Raw genomic sequence first — 18028 nt, forward strand, 5'->3', positions numbered from 1 at the left:
GGTTTGTGCATCCTTTGTTTTGAAGAGTTTGCTTCCTTCTCTGGCTATATTTAATGATTCACCTCCCGTGCAACTTTGTGGAGCTTAGCGTGTGCATGGAAAACCCATGGCTGTCTTTCATATTTGGAACCTAAAGGAAGATAAAGAGAATGTAAAGGAAAAACGAAACCAAAAGGCTAAATTGAAAGTGGAATATTTAATTTTCCAAGTAAATTCACCGGGATCCTTAAATAAAATGTATAATAAATTCACTGTGCTCTGCCAGGGTCCCGAAAGTTCAGTAAATTAACTTTTATTTAACAAGGTTGGTTACTGATAAGCAAAGATGACTATGCCATTGACTGGGAGTTAGAAAGTGGGTGAGAGAGCTTGAGTTTTAGTCCCTGGGGACCTTTCCCAGGCTGCCCCTGGGAGGCTCGAGGAAGAAGGCTGCCCAGAGAGTTTTCTTGGAGCTGAGCCCTGAGTGCCCCTGAGCACTTTTCTCCTTAGCTGTTACCAGCACTTTCTCTGATGTCCTCTGTCATCCTGGGAAGGGTCTTGTGAAAAATAAAATTCCAGTCCCCACCCGAGCAGAATCAAACCTAACTGCCTCATGGAGACAATAACAAAAAGTGATATTCTTTACCTGCCCGCAGACAGGTTACCTATGCTGGCGGTGGGTGTTCACCCTGGGGCCTGCCTCCCCCTGCAACCCCGGAAGGTCTCCTTTCAGGGGACAGGAACCTCTGTGCCCACCACACTTTCAGAGTGTGTTAGCTGTCCCTCCTGATGCGCCCTCCCTATGTCCTCTGCTTGCTGCCACTGTGCCCTCTAGTGGAGGGATCACTCCTGCTTTGTGACATCTCTAGAAAAGCCAAGGAAGGATGGGGAGGCTGGTTTAGTCCTAGCACTGCCACGCTGTTCAGGTGGATCGTGGGACACCACTGAACCCCAGCCCCTCTCAGTCTCTGCCTCAGTATTGCCATTCTGCAGGACCAAGGCCAGGAATGTGGTCTGGTCATGAAGCCACTGGAAGTGCTAGGATCCTGGTGTCTTAGTTACTAGATGAATTACTAAAGGCAATGAAAATCTTTTCTGGTTCCACATGAACACCCAGGACCAACAACTCCTTTTCTACAAGTCATAAAATCACAGGATGATAGAGCTTTTCAGATGAAGAAAATTAAACCCAGAAAAGTAAAGTGACATTACCCAAGGGGGCATAGTTAATGGAAGAGCCAGATTACACACCAGGGCTTGGTTGCCTAGTCCAGGGTGAAAGGCCTTTTCTACCCTTGTTATGATCAAACTGTATCTTTATTTTGCATGGAAGAAACAAAAATGTTCATGTTCCATCCTTCCCCAAGGAACCAGAGAAATTGCTAATTATAGCCCTGTCTTATAAATTCTGCCAGGGATTACAAAGTGAAGCCCCAAGTGCACCAGGGATCCTTTTCTGCCACTCGTAGCATCTGTCACAAGATGGTGTGTGGCATGGAAAAGTGGTGAAGGGCACAGACTTGGGAGTCAGCCAAACCTGGGTTCAAGCTTTACTCTTTACTAGTTGTGCGTGATTTTCATTACTTATCTGAACCCGTTTCTGTATGTGTACATAAGAACTGCTTCACAAAATCTAAGGCTTATAACACAGTGGCTCACACAGAGTAAGCATTCAGTAAATACCAGCCGCTATTAATATTCTTTTATCTGACCTAAGATGCTATCTAGAAGCCCAGTCAAGAGCAGAGTAGACTCCACCACCGCAGAAGTAGCCGGGCACCTGGTCGTCACCGGCCCTTGCGGCTGGTTCACTTCCCATTTTGTGAATGCAATGCTCCCAGCTCCCGCTCATTTCCCTGTCCCTGTGCTGGAGCTCCCTGTCACTGTGTTTTGGTCTCTTCAAAGGATGCAGCATTGCACACGGAACCTAAGAAAGAAAAAATGGAGCCAGGCCTGGAGCAAGGCAAGAAACCGAGACTAGATAGCGTCACCAGCAGCGAGAGCTTCGCAAGCTCGGGGTTCCAGGAAGATAAAAGTCTGAGCGATGTGGAGGAAGAGGAGGGTAGGTATTAATTCCTTCCTGTCCTACAGTCTGAGATATTTTTACAACATACTGTGCATCTGTGAAATTTTTTTCTTATTTATCACCCTAATAAACATCCGTGGGAGACTCGAAGGGTAGTGTCCTGAGGAGATAAGATTTGAATTAAGATTATTTACAGAGTTACTAATTTTGACAGGGACCGTCCAATTGTCTCCTCTTGGGCCTTTTTTTCTTAAGGGCTCATCCTCCTCCTTCCCCCTCAGTGCTTGGGTAAAACAGGCTGCAGGCCTGGAAAAATCTCTGATGTTCATGTTGAAATTTATATGCTCCTGAAAATGAACTCTGCTCTACTTGTTGGTTTGTTTTATGTTTTGCTAGCGTTGTTCCAATAAACTGGGATCTGGTAGGATAACAAGAGCCATTACAAACAGTTACAGTTCTAATGCTTTCCAGATTCTGACGGTTTCTACAAGGAGCCCATCACCATGGAAGATCTGATTTCTTACAGTTTTCAAGTGGCCAGAGGCATGGAGTTTTTGTCTTCCAGAAAGGTCAGCTTCACTCTTTACTGGTTTTTCTTCTTTACCAGGCCTGGACACACACCTTTGCAATAATCCATTTTCCCTTATATTTGCTTTTACCTTTGTCCTTAAATGGAGAACACACATCACCACAAGTGCCTCCATTTGCCCGGATACGAAGAGTTTTGAGATGATGAGCTTGGGATACCAGTGGGTGGAGCTTAGATCTGGGGACACCTCTCCAGGTTTTGGACTAGACAAGTCTGGCGACCATTGTCCACGGTGCCCTCTGGCATGTTTTCAGAACTGGCCAGACTCTCAGAATACGTAGCTTCGCCAGAGAGCTTCTATTCTTGTGTCCACGTGGGATCCTCCCACAGAACTGCAGCTGGATAAAGACTGGAGCTCGGCAGCTCGGGATAACCGGCTGTGGGGAGGTTTTGCTCTCTGGTAAAAATCAGATTGCAACTTCATTGACCAGGATGCTGTCCTGCAAAACGGTAGCCCCCGCGGACTCATGGCATTTCTTGACTTCGGGGCCTCAAGGGACCTGAATCTGTAAAGCAGTGTTTCATGTTTATGGTAATTCCATGTGCTCTGAGAGTCGCTTCCTTCACAGTATGTGAAATGAATCCTCAAATTAAAAATAATGACACTGTAAAGGCACAGGAAATTAGTCGGTTGGATTAAGGAAATGCATTGATTATGCAACTGTTTTATTATAGTGCATTCATCGAGACCTGGCAGCGCGAAACATTCTTTTATCTGAGAACAATGTGGTGAAGATTTGTGATTTCGGCCTCGCCCGGGATATTTATAAGAACCCTGATTATGTGAGAAAAGGAGATGTAAGTCGGTTTGATGTTTATTCGACTCATTTATACCCTATCATTTTTAAACCACAGACCGAAGCCCTTGGTAAATATTTACGCTTCCTCGGCAGTAGTCCCTGAAATCCATCATGTGCTTTCTGTGCAGACAGGAAGTCCAGATGAGCTGCATCCCGGAGAGCCCTTGAGTGGGGCTCAGAAAGGCCACTGTCTCCTGGTTCTGTTCTTCCCCGGTGCCTGGCTTGCTACTGTAGGGCAGCGAGCGCCACCGAGAAACGTTTGGTGGAGCCTTGCTGAGACCTTATCATTACCTTCCTTTGACTCCTGTGGGAGTTCCTTGTACCACTGAAAAGAACAGCCTGGACTCTTGCCTTGGATTAACCCGATGATTGATTCAGCAGGTGTCTCGCTCAGGAAGGGCGGGGGGACCATCAGCGGTATCTCACTGCAGAGGAAACGGCCTGCCTCCCTCGCGTGTTCTCCATGCTGGCATCTCCCTGCTGGCGCACGCCGCTTCTCCTGCTGCCTTTTTGGACATAGTGTTGTTTTTCACTTTCTCGGGTGACCTCCTGTGTCCTCCCTTCTCCAGCCTGTACCCCAAGGGTTCAAGCACATGTCTGAGCTCTGATGATTACAGTAGTGGTTCTCAACTTGACTGAACATACACATCACCCGGAAGGCTTGTTAGACTAGTTTGCTGGCTCCTGCCCTCAGAGTTTCTAAGTCAGTAAGTCTTGGTTGAAGCCTGAGAGTTTGCATTTCTAACAAATTTCTAGATGGTGCTGTTACAAGTGGGTCCCAGGACCATACTTTGAGAACCCCTGCTCCAAATCTCTTTGTATAAAAGTGGGGAGAAAACATACAAACTTTCCTCATAGCCCTGGTCTGCAAAGATGGCATCTACCTATGTGTCAGTCTGTCCTTCTTTTCCGTCCTTGTGTCTTTTTCGACCTCTCTCTGCCCCCATTCTATGATATTTTCCTCTCTGTCTCTCTATTATCCTGTACTTCCCTTCAGTCTCCATCCGTCTAAAGTGGCGAGGCCCAAAGCACCAGGATTTCTGCTATCTGGAAGAGAAAGATTTGTCTGCATACTTGGAAACCAGCCATACATTCTCCTTAAATACTGATCTCCCTTCTTTCCTTTGCCTCCTTCCTTCTTTCCAATTTCTTTGCCCACTTTGACTTTTGAAATCCTGTCTGTACAGGATTTGCAGAATCCTCCTTCTTAGGAAAAATTCCTGGAAATCACCATTAACTTTCAGGGTGTCTTCTAACTTCAGTCACTCTTTTCCAAGCCCGAAGTGTTCCTGTAGCGTGCAGGCCCTTCTGCAGGGGAGGATTTCTTACAGAGCTATGGAGTTAGAACGTGCTGAACACATCGGAGAGGATTACTAAATGTCTTTCGCCTTCATGGGACTCAGTATTACTCTCATAGCTCTCTCTCTTAGCATAACATTGCATGCCAGAAGGGTTTTCTCTGTGTTAGGAAATGGTAGCTTCTCTAGGAAATGACTTATGGGCCAAGTGTTATCTGGAAGTTGACCCCATGGGTGCTTGGGTTGGATGTGCTTTGTTTTCATGCCCTTCTGCTCAAGGCCCCCTTGCCCTCTTCCAGACTCGACTTCCTCTGAAATGGATGGCTCCTGAATCTATCTTTGACAAAATCTACAGCACCAAGAGCGACGTGTGGTCTTATGGAGTACTGCTGTGGGAAATCTTCTCCTTAGGTAAATTTGGGGGAAGGAAGAGATCGAATAGCCCAAAAGTAAATGTCTGCATCTTCTGCTGAGTGTGCTTTGGGTAGACACAACCTTTAGATCAGCACCTACGACAACCAAAAACCCACAGGGAAGCCTGAGTCCACGCAGAATCTCAGATGAGTCATGGCGTGTGTCTGTGTGCCTCGTACTGTAAGAGTGGGGTTTATATGATTATGAACAAGCTCATAAAATCCTAAGTCAGGTTTATCTTTTGCTGTACTGAGCCCTGTTCTTCTAATTCCTCAAACATACAGTTCTCTAACGCTCTTACCCCATCCCTCCCAGCATCTCCTGGCTTCCCAGAATTTCTCTCAGGAAAGGCCCTGGTAGGTGCAGCTGAGCCAGCGGGGAAGGTGTTAGGAGAAGGCCTTCCTAGCGCCTCTGATATTAGCACAGGATACAGCCCTGGACACTGGTCTCTGCTGGATGAACAATAAAGAACACTGGTTATATTTATTCCATTTGCAATAACATGCACTATGGGTGGCTGGAAACCTTGCTCAAGGCCCACAGATGTGCACAGAGCCCACATCTGCTTGCAGACACACGTTCGTGATCTGAGGCCTCCCAAACTCGAGTTCTAGCCAAGAGCCTTTTGGGCTTTGCCAAAAAATTTGCCTTTTGCAGCAAATAAAAGTCACCCAGTAACATCCCTGGTTTCCTGTAATGTGTAAAAATCATTCCCCTGCTTTCGATGACAGGCACCTGTTGCTTCCAGTCTTTGAAAGCAGCTTGGCGGCCGCAATGGCCCCACAGTGACACGGTGCCAGCACTGCACGTCTCCCAGCTGCTTCCTACCAGCAGTAATCTCTAGAAAGTGCAGACAAACAAATGCCGAGATAGACTAGATTCGAAGGCTGGAAGAGAGCGTAGTGGGAGGCCCTGCCCACCCCCACCCCCAGTCAAGAATCCCCCTAACAGGAAAGACTACATGGGAATCCTGGAGAGTAAAACCGGCAAAGGCAAGATCTAGGCCCCTAGGGCACCCTCAGGTCTGCGGACTTCTGCCCACAGGCAGTCCCCACCCCGCCCGCCCCTTTCAGCCCAAGGCCCCCCTTCCCTCAGGCCTGTCACAACTCCTGGTCCCCCAGTGCTGTGAGGAGTGTGCAAGAAAGTTTCGAATTAAAATCATCCGCACTGAGGTACAAATGATCCACAAGCAGCCATGGCTTTTTAAAGTCTATTGGCTTTTTAAAAGGAAGCTCATGAGCCCAAAGGATGAGTCTCTAATGATGGGATTTCTTTAGAGTTCCCTGTGGGGAGGGTGGGGCCCTTCGGATGGCACCTGTGCCCCACCAGACAGCCCGGAGCAGCCATGGGAGTGGCCTGTGGGCGCTGGCAGCAGGGGACCCACGGGCCAAGTGCGTCCCTAGCGAGGATTTGCTGAGCTGCCGTGTGTGTTGTACCGTGCGCTGAGATTCCTTCTGGTCTCTGGCAATCTATAACTAAAACATCACTTAAAGGGAGGCGGAAACACCCAATTGCTCCCTCATGGTCTTTTGTGTCCTAAGCTTTGACGAGCCGTGTGTCTCCCACCTTGTCTCCCACAGGTGGGTCTCCGTACCCCGGGGTGCAAATGGACGAGGACTTCTGCAGCCGCCTGAAGGACGGCATGAGGATGAGGGCCCCGGAGTGCGCCACTCCTGAAATGTGAGCCCCGCTTCCCGCCTTCCCCACCTGCAGCTCTCTCCCCACTGGCTGGCGCTCCCAGAGGGCGTGTTCTGTTGACTTTTAGAATCCGGTCTTGGAAGATGTGAAAGTTGTTTTCTTTAGGGATGCCCTGCTCAGCCCCTGTTGGGCCCAGTGTGGGGGGAGTGTTTTCTAGAAGTGGGGCACGTTGTCCTTGACCCACCCCCACCTATTTCCTCTCTTGACCACTGACCTGACTTTTCAAGGCCTCTAGCTGGGAACTGAAGTCACAAATCCAGTTTCTAGGTGTGGGTCCAGGCAACAGTGGTAGCCCGCCTAGGAGCTGAGTGCAGGGCCGTGGCCTCCCTCACAAAGTGGGGCCGAGCGAGCCAGGCAGCCGCCGGCACGGAGGGCTGCAAGCCGCTAGTGACCGGTCCCTGGCTTCCCTGAAGCCCCGTGAAGGGGTTGGTTTGGACTGCAGAAGAGGTGTTGGAGAGGAAGAGGGGACTTTCCCGACTGAAATCGTTATTCCCCACAGAAAGCCCTGTGGGCAATACATGTTCTCTAGAAGCCTTTAGGAATAGGGTCAGCTGCTGTGTGGAGCTGCCTGGATCAGATGAGTTCTTGAGGGGCTTCCTGCTGTGCTGTCCGGTGACTCCAGGAAGGTGACAGGCCCGTATGAAGGTTTTCTCCATTGTGCAAATGGTACTCGCCTGCCTCTCTCGGACACACTTTTTTCCTGAGGCTTGGTGAGGCCTGAGCAGGAATGTGATGACACGTGCAGTTTTGTTGAGTTGCTGACAAGGACACGGCCTCCCTGAGGCAGCACCACCTTTCCTGAACCGGCCCTCCCATCCCACCACACAATGGGGTCCTGTGGGAGCCCTGGGAGGGCCTTTGAGGAGGAGCTGGAGGGAATGAAAGAAGCGTGGGCTTGGCCAAGGCCTGGGTCGCTGTCTCTTTCCTCCATCATCTTGGGATGAGGGTAGGCCAGGCCCAGACCGGGAGGCTGGGAGAGGTAGACTGGGGACTTGGGCCAGTGAAGGCAGGGCTGGGAGGGCAGCCTGAGCGCGGGAGGAGGGAGGGGACCTGTTCCGTCAGTCTTGCATGGTGTCCACATCAGGAAAGTGCCAGAAGCTTGGGGCGAGGCCTCTCTCTTCCTGAGAGCTGGGACAAAGCTAGATTAGCCCCAGGGCTGTATTTGGACTGCAGTGTTGAAGGCCTTGAGAGTTTGTAACTGATTGGGTCCTTAACACTAGGCAAGAGGGGCAAACACCAAGAGACCTGGTTTGAAATGAAATTGCTTTGCACTTTGTGGTTTCCAGTGTTTCCACACGCATAGTCTCATTTGAAGTTCCCAACAACCTTGAGGGACAGGCAGGGCAGATATGATAATCTGAATGTAGTAGTTAATGAAACTAAGACTCTGAGAAGTGAAGCGGTGTGCACTCTCTGTGCTAAGAGGCAGAGGAGACAGATTGAGAATCTGCTGCTCCAGACTGATCTCCCTGGACCTCAGGGGCTGCTGGAATATACCCGCATACCTCAGACAAAATGGTTCTCAGATATGCCCACTCACGCTTTGAATTAAATACATTCCTCCACTTTTCATACAATCTGAAAATCACAAGAATAAGTTCTCAATTATGAATGATAAGGACGGTTATTAAATAACACTATTTTTATTTATCTCAAAATATATGCTAAACAGTATGAAATGAGTTTTAATTTTTACCTAAGAATACATGCTAAATAGTATGAAATTAGCTTTTATTTTAACCTCAAGATAAATGCTGACTACAATGGAATTAGTTTTTATTATAGAATAATATTTAACTAGCTATTTAGTGCTTATAAGTGCCACTGTTTTAAGCACTATCAATATGCATTAATTTAATTTGCCTAATGCTCCTAACAACCCTATAAAGTAGGTGCTACTATTATCTCCATTTTACAGATGAGAAAACTGAGGCACAGAACATCTGAGTGGTTTGGTCAAGGCCACATTGCTAATAAGTTAAGCAAACTCAGTCTGAGTCCAAAGTGCACCTCGCAGTCCTGTGTCCCTGCAGGGTGTGTTCCAGTCCTTACCAGGCCCTGGTGCAGAAGTCTAGAGATGCAAAGTCACACCCACTCTGGGCTAAAAACTCCCTTGGACTTTGTCAAACCTTCAGTCTTCACACAAACCTGACCCGGGTAGCCTGGTCCCCAAGCACCCTGTAGAGAGAAGTATGGCTCCTCAGGTCTGGGGAGGGAGAAGTTTCTTTTAGAGATTTTAAAAAGTAAGATGACGATTTCTGAAATGTTCCTTCAGAGGGCCAGAATTCAAAGCTTCAGCCATTTCCCAGTCATGTGAGAGCTGCCGGAGCAATTTCCTTCTTGTGTGCTCCAGGAGTAGGAAGGTCTGGGTGAGGACAGAGTGCAGCTTCTCAGAACTGAGATTCTGTGACCTGAACTTGGCCTACAGCAGTGTGCACTTGAGAACTTGGGTGATAGCTTGGAAAGGAAACGCTTCCCACAGGCCCTTTACCCCTGGCTTGGGGCAACTGGTGTCTCTTTACTTTATTAAACGTATTTACTTAGTGGTGTAAAACCGTGTCACGTTGAGTCGTTGGTTCCTCGCCCAGAGTCTGTTTAATCAGATGTCTTTTGACTTCTTTTCCTTTCCTTTGGTGTTTGCTGAGATGATTCACATTGGGTTTTAGGCAAGAGGAGTGGAAACTGAAAATCAGAAACCAAGAATCAAAAATAAAAAACAGCAAGTGGTTGTAGGTGGTCCCTTTCACTAGTACTGCGGAGCAACCCGGGAGGGTCACGCTCAGGGTGGCCGCGGCTCCCGCACGGCTGCCTGCTCCCGTCGCCGGACATCAGGCTGTCGGTGGAGATAAGCCCAGGGCTCTGCTTGATGAAGGGCCCCTACGCCCCGTTCTCAGGGCCCTTTTTGTTTGCCTGGTTCAAGCCTTTCTTGCTCTGGCTACCTTTGATAGATTAGCTAGGTGTATGTTTAACGTTCTTCCCCCACCTCAGAGAACTGTTTATTGCTAGAGATAAGGAGCCTCGGGCTCCAGGCTTGTGTGTGGTAAGGCGGGGGCAGGCCAGCCTCTGCCACAGCCAGTGCCCCTTGGGCCGATGACCTCAGACTTTCCATCTAGTGACCACCTGTCTCTGTAGCATATATTTTGGTACCTATGTCAGTAAATTAGTAAAATGTGTAAACTTAAAGCGAGATCCATATGGGATCGTGCAGACCATGTGTCTTATGCTGTTTCTGACCTTTGGCATCTGGCAGGCTGGCCTGGCCTGGGAGCACTCAGGAGCAAGGGCCTTGAGCCAGATGCTGCTGGTCCGGACTGTTTGGGACCTTGGGTGCTGTGGCCTCCTATCCTGTGTCTCCCAGAGAGCAGGGACAACTGTCCAGAGTCAGAGAGTTAGAATTCCTTTCTTATTCCTGGCGTTCTCGGTTTCTATAAACTGCGTCCCAACACTGCACGCATCACTCTCTCCAAGGAGCCCTCACAACTCTGGGAATTCATTGACCCCCCGCCACGCCCAGGGAGCTAAAGTAGGTACAGCAGATGTAGGGGTGGGAGGGAACCGTGAATTGCCTTCTGAGAAGAGTATGAGCACACAGGTTTAGACAAAGATTAGGGGACAGAAGCTTACAATGATCACATGTCTGAATGGCAGACCCTCTACTTTTGTGCAGAACCTGCTTCCCCCCCGTGCAGCTGGCGGGAAAACGTCCTTGTGAACACCACTGCCCACGAAAGGCGTCTGTAGACCACACGGTGCCTCTTGTCCCCCGGGTACCTAGAATTTTATCCTTGGGCTCAACCAGGACCTTAGGACACACACGCCTGTAGCACACAGTTTTGCCTCTTAGAGTTGTTGTTACTGGTATTTTTGCTGTTAAGGCTTTGGCCAACATTGGAAGACACTGTACAAAACAGTCACAGGAAGCCATGACCACCTGCTTGGTAATGTCGTTGTTGAGACACATCTAGAAGAACCTCCTTTTAGATTTCAGTACTAGGAATAGCCAGACTTCTTTGAGGTAATTGGTTTTTAATTTCTGTCTTTTGTGCATCATGTAATTGATTATTCCTTCTTTGCATCAGCTGCCTGGAGGATTAGAGCCCCCATCAGAGCACTCAGCATTGTGATATCAGTTTTGCATGTAACTTTGCTAGTAGCATCACCTTTTTTCTTATGTGCATTTTACTTTCCTCCTAATATTCTTTTCTTCTTCTTTTTTAACCTTCCTGTATGCTGTTGTCAGCCACCTCATAGATTTTAAAATAGGGAGATACCTAAGATACATTTGGAGCCGCGGTGCCCTGAAGGCATACAGCTAAGACGCGGCAGACGCAGGATATGAACCGGGGTTCTCAGGCCTTTCCCCCAGCAGCATCTGGCTCCCAGCACAAGCCATGGGTGCAGCATGGCTGCAAGTTCTCTTCCCAGAGACTGGTCTGACTTCCCTCAGCAGATACCTACTGAGTGTTCCTATGCCAGGCCCTGGGCCAGGTGAGAGGTGGGGAGACGGGGCCCCCTCCGCAGGCGCTGATAGCCTGGTTCTGACCGGTCCCAGAGCCCGGCCCATTCACATTTGATCCGACTCAGTCAGAGTCCTCTCTGGTCCAGATGATCTTCTGAGAGAAGAGATGACTGACAATAAACATCCCTTGATGAGATCAAAGGGCCCAAAGAGAATAAATCCTTAACCCGGCGTGTGTGTAGACCTCAGGCAGCGGTTTTGCCGAGCGAGGGTAGGCGCAGAGCTCCACCCTGTGCAGGCACGACCGTGAGAGAAGGCAATACCTTGACTTCTGAAGTGTAAGGGAGCAGCATGGCAGAGGAACCTGTGCACACTGGAATCCCAGCACGAGACTTGGCCTCTGTGCTGTAAAGCAAATGTTTCCATCTCCCGAGGCCCAGCCTCTGCTTTCTGCCTTGAGCGGTGGGAGGCCAGTTTGTAATAGCCGCTTGGAGTACCAGGGAATGGTCAGTCACGCACAGGAGCCTTGAATGCAGGCCCAGGAACTGCCCCCACTGTGTGTGCACTCCACCTTCTGGAAGTGCCACGGCTCACGTACACGGTGCCTTCTCCTCCCGTCTCCACTGTTGAGTCCAGTGAGGGTTCTGTAAGGATGTGGAAATGCCATGTGCTTATTAAGAAGCTGGCTCAAACCAACCTTTGTTACAACCCACACATGAGATGAGTACCACAGACCGTTCACCCATGCATACTTGTGGCTGTGTTAATGGTTTTTTGTTTTTTGAGACAGAGTCTGACTCTGTTGCCCAGGCTAGTCTCACTCTGTTGCCGTGGCGTCAGCCTAGCTCACAGCAACCTCAAACTCCTGGGCTCAAGCGATCCTCCTGCCTCAGCCTCCCGAGTAGCTGGGACCACAGGCGTGCGCCACAATACCCAGTTCATTTTTTCTGTGTATTTTTAGTTGGCCAAATAATTTCTTTCTATTTATAGTAGAGACGGGGTCTCGCTCTTGCTCAGGCTGGTTTCAAACTCCTGACCTTGAGCGATCCTCCCGCCTCAGCCTCCCAGAGTGCTAGGATTACAGGCGTGAGCCACCGCGCCCAGCCCAAAGTGACTGTGTTAACGTTTTTTAACTTTAAAGACATTTCCCTGCTTTGGAACTCGAGGGGAGGAGTGCCCAGGTTTGTGTTCACCTGCTGAACAGCGGGCGTGCCTTTCCAGTGGCTCTGCTCGACTCGCAGACGCAGGCCTGCCACTCTGCAGCGGGCACAGAGCTGCAACGAACGTGGGTCATGGTGAGCTCTCAAGGGTCGGCGTGTTGCCTGCCCTGGCAGACACACACTTCCCACTGCCCACACGACCCGGCCCACGAGGCCTTTTTGGTGTTGGTGGTACAGCCCCAAACCTGATAAACAGGAAGCAACCACACACACTACAAAAAGCTTGATCTTTACACGCATGCTGACACCCCTCACTCTGCGGCATGTAGGGCAGTCTAGATAAGCATCGCCGCTCTCCAGCTATTCTCCTGTCCCTTTGCCCAACAGCTATCAGATCATGCTGGACTGCTGGCACAAAGACCCGAAGGAAAGGCCAAGATTCGCAGAACTTGTGGAAAAGCTGGGCGATTTGCTCCAAGCAAATGTACAACAGGTAAAGCGAAATTCATCTAGAATATCAGAAGGCAAATGCCTTTGAATGTAAGTCAAGGGGGTGGCTTGTTTGTTTGTTGTTGTTTTAAGAGCTCTTAATAGAGTAGCTGAGATCAGCAGTAAAAAAGTGTATGTGTGTGTTTGCGCGCGCATAATTATCTTCTCCAAACACAACCAGGGTTGTGCAAATGGCATCACTGAAGCTCACATAATGCTTCACAGAAATGGCATAACGTCGAAATTTGTGCAAATACCCCTATCTTTGGTATTTTAGGACGGTAAAGACTACATCCCACTCAATGCCATACTGACAGGAAACAGTGGGTTTACATACTCAGCTCCTGCCTTCTCTGAGGACTTCTTCAAGGAAGGCATGTCAGCCCCGAAGTATAATTCAGGAAGCTCTGATGATGTCAGGTAAGATTTCTTTCCCCAACTTTCTACTAAAGAATTTTCCAACATGTCAAAAAGACAAAATAGGAAAGAATTGTGTAGTGATCACCCATATGCCATCTTCCTAAATTCAACTGTTGTTAACACTTTGCCCTATTTTGCCTATATACTCTATGTTTGTGTGTATATATGTTTCTTTTTGTTGAACTATTTTAAAGAGGGTTTAGGGCATTCACTGTACCACTTTACCCCTAAATACTTGGTTATACATCTTAAAAGAAGGGTATTGTCCTGTGTAGGCCACACCAAAATGATAACATCAAAGAAATTGCTTAATATCTAATATTCAAATATCTATAACCTACCCCAAATGTCTTTTATATCTTTTTTTAAAAAAGCAGGATACAATTAACACATGGCATTTTCTTAAGTTTCTTTAGTCCATCTTATTTTAGAGCCATCCCTCCATTGATTTTTCCCCCATGACCTTGACTTTTTTGATGACACCTTAGATAAAACCAAACCAACAAACAAAACTGGCTTTTTAAAAAATTTAACTAATATATCTCGCATTACTGCAGAGCAATTGGAGAAGGGGCAAGGGAACAAATGTGTATTGAGGGCCTCGGCTGGCAGGGGTCTGCACTTCAGCACTGACTGTTCCACGTGCGTGAACACGTTCGGTACGGACGGTTCCAGACACGTGCTGTGGGCTGGCCCTGCACACGTATCGATGCCTTTTATGCTGAAAACAATTTGTGAAGTGCACATCATTCCTGTTACACAGATGGGCACAGAAGGCTCCAAGGAAGAGGGCTTGCCAGAATCGTGAGGCTATAAAGTGGCAGAGTAGAGTTTCTAACCCAGGAGTTCTGACCCTACACTGCATACAGTCCGAACTCCTTTTAGGACGTTTAGACTGTCCTGTGGGCTTTCTAGCATTTGATCTGCAGTGGCCACAGCCCTTGGGCTCTGACCTCAGCTAAGCCACCAGGGAAGGGAAGAGCTGCAAATCAGAGAATACTGCCAGCCACCTACAACAGGCTTGGGAGAACTCCATCCACCCGGCTGTGGGGATGGAGGGGCTGCAGGTCAGCGCCCCTGCTCAGGCCGCACAGCCAGCCTGAGGGGCCGACGCAGATGAGTCTTCCATTTTCAAGTTGAGTGACTGAGTTTGAATTAAATAAATTGTCACGGTCTGACTGGGTTAGAGATGGGGGTGTGACATGTCAAAAGTATATGGGCCTTTCTAGTACATTGCTCAGCCTTAGGCCCAATAGGAACTTGCCTAAGAAATTGGGACTTACAGAGGGTGACAGTGTCAGACCGAGAAATTCAATCCATAGGTGAACTTGCCTTGTGAAAACCATATAGTGGGTATCTCTGATGGTCTTTCCTATAGACTGTCAGCGCAAGTCAGGGAGGTAGAGAAACATGGTACAAATACTACCCATTTCTCCCCGTCTGTAATCACAGGACAAAATACATTAAGACTGGCCCTAGCACTTGATTATGCCATTAAATCAGCTGTGTAACCTTGACAGGTCATTTTCTTTGTCACCTTGTATGCTTTTAGGAAGTAGATAGCTGTAAGCAATCAAGTCTTATCACTTCCCTGGGCATTATTTCACTCCTTTGTCCTGTAGGGTGTTCAGACCAGATGATGCCTCAGCTCTAGGCCTGATGTTTTCTGATTCCACAAGGGACCAGAGTGGGTCCCTCTGGTGTTTTGCTCAAAACTGTGGAATGTGAAACGACAACCATGAAAGGAAGTGGCCTTACTCTGGATTCCCAGTGGGCAGGACAGGAAGATTTGAGCCTCAGAGTGAGACCTGCTGGTATTTTGGTTCATCTTAGCTAGGATACAGTGCCCATGATCTAATCAAAGCTGGATGCATTTCCTGTCTTGATTATTCTTTCTGCTTCTTCATTAGATACGTAAATGCTTTCAAATTCATGAGCCTGGAGAGAATCAAAACCTTCGAAGAACTTTTGCCAAATGCCACCTCCATGCTGGATGTAAGTGTGAAGTTAAGCTATGCAGCATTCCCCAACGGCAGCCTCCGCCAGATCCCACCCAAATGCCAGCTCCAGTAGTCTGATAGCTCTTGAGCAATGAGGGCCAGTGATCAGTGGTGGCTAAAATGATAGTGTCAGGGACTGACAGCTAGACTTGGCTCTGTAGAGCTAATCTGAAAGTCTAGTCCATGAATTCACTCCAGGGGCCAAGTCCTCGCCTGGTAGGAATTTAGTCCCTTAGGAAACTCCATCATGTGTCTCTAAGCTTCTTGGCTGCTAGCGGTGCAGTTTGCTTTCAGAATAACAGAGGAACTCCTAGCTGTGTGGGTGGCTGGGCCTTGTGACATAACAGAGCTCTCTTTTACGAGCAGCCCCGAGACTGGGAGAAGTCCCACTAGGCCTATGCCCCTTCCCCTGCGGCTCTGAAGGCTGAACAGCCACGTTCCTACCCAGCCTCACTGGGAGAAGCAAACCAGCACAGCCTGGCAAGGAAGAGGCCTCAGCAGCTCTTCTCTTTAGAGCCCTGGGACATGGGGTTAAGATGCTAAGGGGAGGAGAAAAAGCAGGGGCAGGATGTGGTTCTGGTATTGCAGACTCTCATGTCCTCAAAGTGTGATCTCTAGACCAGCACGCTGCCGTGACCTAGGAGCGGGCTAGAGATGCCAGCTCTCAGGACCCACCCGCACCCACTGAGCCAGGCTGCGGCTTGTCACAAATCCCTTGGGGATTCCTGTGCACGCGAAAGCTTGAGAAGTGCTGGTGATGACTGTCCCATTAAGGGCCCAGGAGAGCAGCTGTTCATACAGTGTGAAGGTGATCACCACAATCAGTGTGGCCTTGAGACCAGCACAGTCATCCTTAAAAAGCACCAAAACCTTGTCAGACACGCCAGATAAAGGGAAAAGATGATTTAAGATTTTTTTAATAACATTACAAATAAGCTGCAGAATACAAAGGAGATGGAAATTTTGTTTTGTTGCTTGTCCATTAGTTTCAAGGCCAAGGAAACAATATTGAGCAAAACATGGAAGATTTCTCTCAGACTTGGCCCTCCCCACCCTAATACAGTGGTGAATTATGCAGCTGCTTTGTGTGCTTAGGTGTTTACTGATAGGTAAGGATAGAACACAGCCCAGTGACAGCCTCAAAGGGTGGCAGGAACAAAGTGTGGAATCCGCTTACTGGAACGTACAGTATTAACAGAGTAATGAAGGGTCTGCATAAGACTCAATGCTAAAGGCCAGGTGCGGTGGCTCACGCCTGTAATCCTAGCACTCTGGGAGGCTGAGGTAGGAGGATTGCTCAAGGTCAGGAGTTCAAAACTAGCCTGAGCAAAAGTGAGACCCCCGTCTCTACTAAAAATAGAAAGAAATTAATTGGCCAACTAAAAATATATAGAAAAAATTAGCCGGGCATGGTGGTGCATGCCTGTAGTCCCAGCTACACGGGAGGCTGAGGCAGAAGGATTGCTTGAGCCCAGGAGTTTGAGGTTGCTATGAGCTGGGCTAATGCCACAGCACTCTACCCCAGGCAACAAGTGAGACTGTCTCAAAAAAAAATTAATTAAAAAAAAAAAGAGAGAGAGACTCAATGCTAAAAATGAACCAACAAGGAAATCTAATTGCTGGAAACTATGACCAAGGAGGGCCTGAAAATTTCATAGAATCTTCAAAAAAAAAAAAATTGAACCATGTATTCATAATTTCTCAGGATTTTTACACATCGTGGCGACCAAATACCATAGCACGTACCCATTGGCAATCGTCATCTGCCAAAATCGGTTTTAATATATGTAATAACATGGAATAATGCTAACCTGTTACTTGCCGTTTTCCTTGTTTAAATTTATTTATTTAATAATTCATTTTCAAAAAGCAGGGCCTCAGAGCCAGTGGGAAGAGGCATTTCTTGCCACTGACCAGCTTTGTAGTTGCCAGTATAGAGAAAATGCTTTGTCTCGGTAGGCGGGGGCTGTGGAGGGCGAGGCCACATGCCAGTATCATCCCTGAGAACTGGCCTGACCCCCAGGCCAGGCGAGAGTCTAACCTTTCTCCTCTGCCCACAGGATTACCAGGGGGACAGCGGCACTCTGCTGGCCTCCCCACTGCTGAAACGCTTCACCTGGACTGAGAGCAAACCCAAGGCCTCACTGAGGATCGAGTAAGGCAGCCGGTGTCTTTGCTGTGGTCAGCTGGTGGAGGGCCGGGAAGGACAGAGCTGGGAAGATGGCTGAATGGGGATAATTGAGGGCTACTCGCCCTCCTGAACTCTAGTGCTCAGGCATTGCAGGAAAGCGTTTTTCCCTCCAAAGGGCAAGAAAAGAGGCATAAAATTGGACATACAAGCACCAAGCTGTGGGAAGGAGGGCTGGGGTTTTGGAGGGTAAAACATGCAGAAAAATCTCGCAAAGGCAGGCAGTGCGAGCACGGGCAGCACAGTGTCTCAGCCGGAAGGGGCCAGATATGGTGCAGATAGACACAGGCCCTTGGGGTGAGAGAATGCTCCCATTATACCCGGGGCTGGTGGGGTTTACACGAGAAGAGTCTGAGTGCTGTTTTCAAGGCCTAACACAGGCCACCCTGGTCACTCAACTCATCCACATTCTGAAGGACTTTCTGCTTCCGGTTTGATCCTGGCGTCCTTTTCTCACTCGAAGATTGGGATAAGGGCACCAACCCCTTATCCCCTCCATACTGTGGCC

General features: G+C 48.6%; 1 protein-coding gene across 1 annotated transcript in view; it reads left to right on the forward strand.

The window, feature by feature from the left end:
- FLT1 (fms related receptor tyrosine kinase 1) overlaps positions 1–18028 on the forward strand; it is a 171072-nt gene that overhangs the window by 149463 nt on the left and 3581 nt on the right. The window contains exons 21-29 of the mRNA XM_076009526.1: positions 1885–2041; positions 2477–2574; positions 3270–3392; positions 4992–5103; positions 6687–6786; positions 12811–12916; positions 13190–13332; positions 15243–15327; positions 17393–17487. Of these exons, the coding sequence (XP_075865641.1) occupies positions 1885–2041; positions 2477–2574; positions 3270–3392; positions 4992–5103; positions 6687–6786; positions 12811–12916; positions 13190–13332; positions 15243–15327; positions 17393–17487 (1019 nt within the window). The remainder of the gene's footprint in view (positions 1–1884; positions 2042–2476; positions 2575–3269; positions 3393–4991; positions 5104–6686; positions 6787–12810; positions 12917–13189; positions 13333–15242; positions 15328–17392; positions 17488–18028) is intronic.

Source organism: Microcebus murinus, chromosome 13, assembly GCF_040939455.1.
Source record: "Microcebus murinus isolate Inina chromosome 13, M.murinus_Inina_mat1.0, whole genome shotgun sequence".
Classification (NCBI taxonomy): domain Eukaryota; kingdom Metazoa; phylum Chordata; class Mammalia; order Primates; family Cheirogaleidae; genus Microcebus; species Microcebus murinus.